Raw genomic sequence first — 729 nt, 5'->3', positions numbered from 1 at the left:
TCAATACTCTTGGTTTTGTCGGTAGATTCGCGAAGTTTTTTTTGCCTAGGCGAATCTGCCTTGCGCAAACTTCAGGCATGCAATTGCGGTTTGACCGTTTCCGTTTGAGACATGGCTGATGATTTGGGAGACGAGTGGTGGACCCAGGGCGACAATTCAGGTAGCAAACATGTTCATTATGTGAAACTACATAGTTTTTTTTGTTTATGTCAGCTATACTTTGTAGCGTACTGTTTGTATCATGTATTTTTTGCTCTGCGCGTGTCGGTTTTAAACTGCCTGCTGTGCCAGTGCACACTTTGTAGCGCTCTAAAATATTCTCCCTAACAAGTTTCTGTTAGATCTTTACAAATTCAGCTGTAACTTACATGAAACTCCTGTCAGTAAACGGGCACCATTTGGAACTTGGTTAGTTGTGTATTCACAGATCTATGGATAAACATTCAGACTACTCAAAACACGTGTTTACCCTGCCCACAGAGCATCTTGGGATATGTAGTTTTCCATTTAAATAATTGCAGTTCCTAATTTTTGTATTTTAGTTCCAGGACTGGGTAGACTACTTACAAATTGTAGTCCGTTACTAATTCCAAATTACATGACAAAAATTGTAGCCTAGTTAGTAACGTAATCCGTTACATTACACATTTTAGGTGATATTTAAAGGGGTCCTATTATGCTTTTTCACTTTTTCAACTTTAGTTAGTCTGTAATGTTGCTGTTTGAGCA

At 38.5% G+C, this 729-nt stretch overlaps 1 protein-coding gene across 2 annotated transcripts in view; it reads left to right on the top strand.

The window, feature by feature from the left end:
* Window positions 1-23: 23 nt before the first annotated feature.
* The window catches only part of cmss1 (cms1 ribosomal small subunit homolog), a 7,393-nt gene continuing 6,687 nt past the window's right edge, over window positions 24-729 (top strand). Inside the window, exon 1 of one of the 2 annotated variants that reach the window (XM_016454221.1) lies at window positions 24-160. In XM_016454221.1, coding sequence (XP_016309707.1) covers window positions 112-160 — 49 coding nt within the window. In that variant the 5' untranslated portion in view covers window positions 24-111. The remainder of the gene's footprint in view (window positions 161-729) is intronic. The other variant, XM_016454220.1, reaches the window with a different exon arrangement.

Source organism: Sinocyclocheilus anshuiensis, unplaced genomic scaffold (genome assembly GCF_001515605.1).
Source record: "Sinocyclocheilus anshuiensis isolate Anshui unplaced genomic scaffold, SAMN03320099.WGS_v1.1 scaffold976, whole genome shotgun sequence".
NCBI lineage: Eukaryota > Metazoa > Chordata > Actinopteri > Cypriniformes > Cyprinidae > Sinocyclocheilus > Sinocyclocheilus anshuiensis.
Note: the sequence above shows the minus strand (reverse complement) of the source record. Positions and strands in the feature narration are given on the sequence as shown.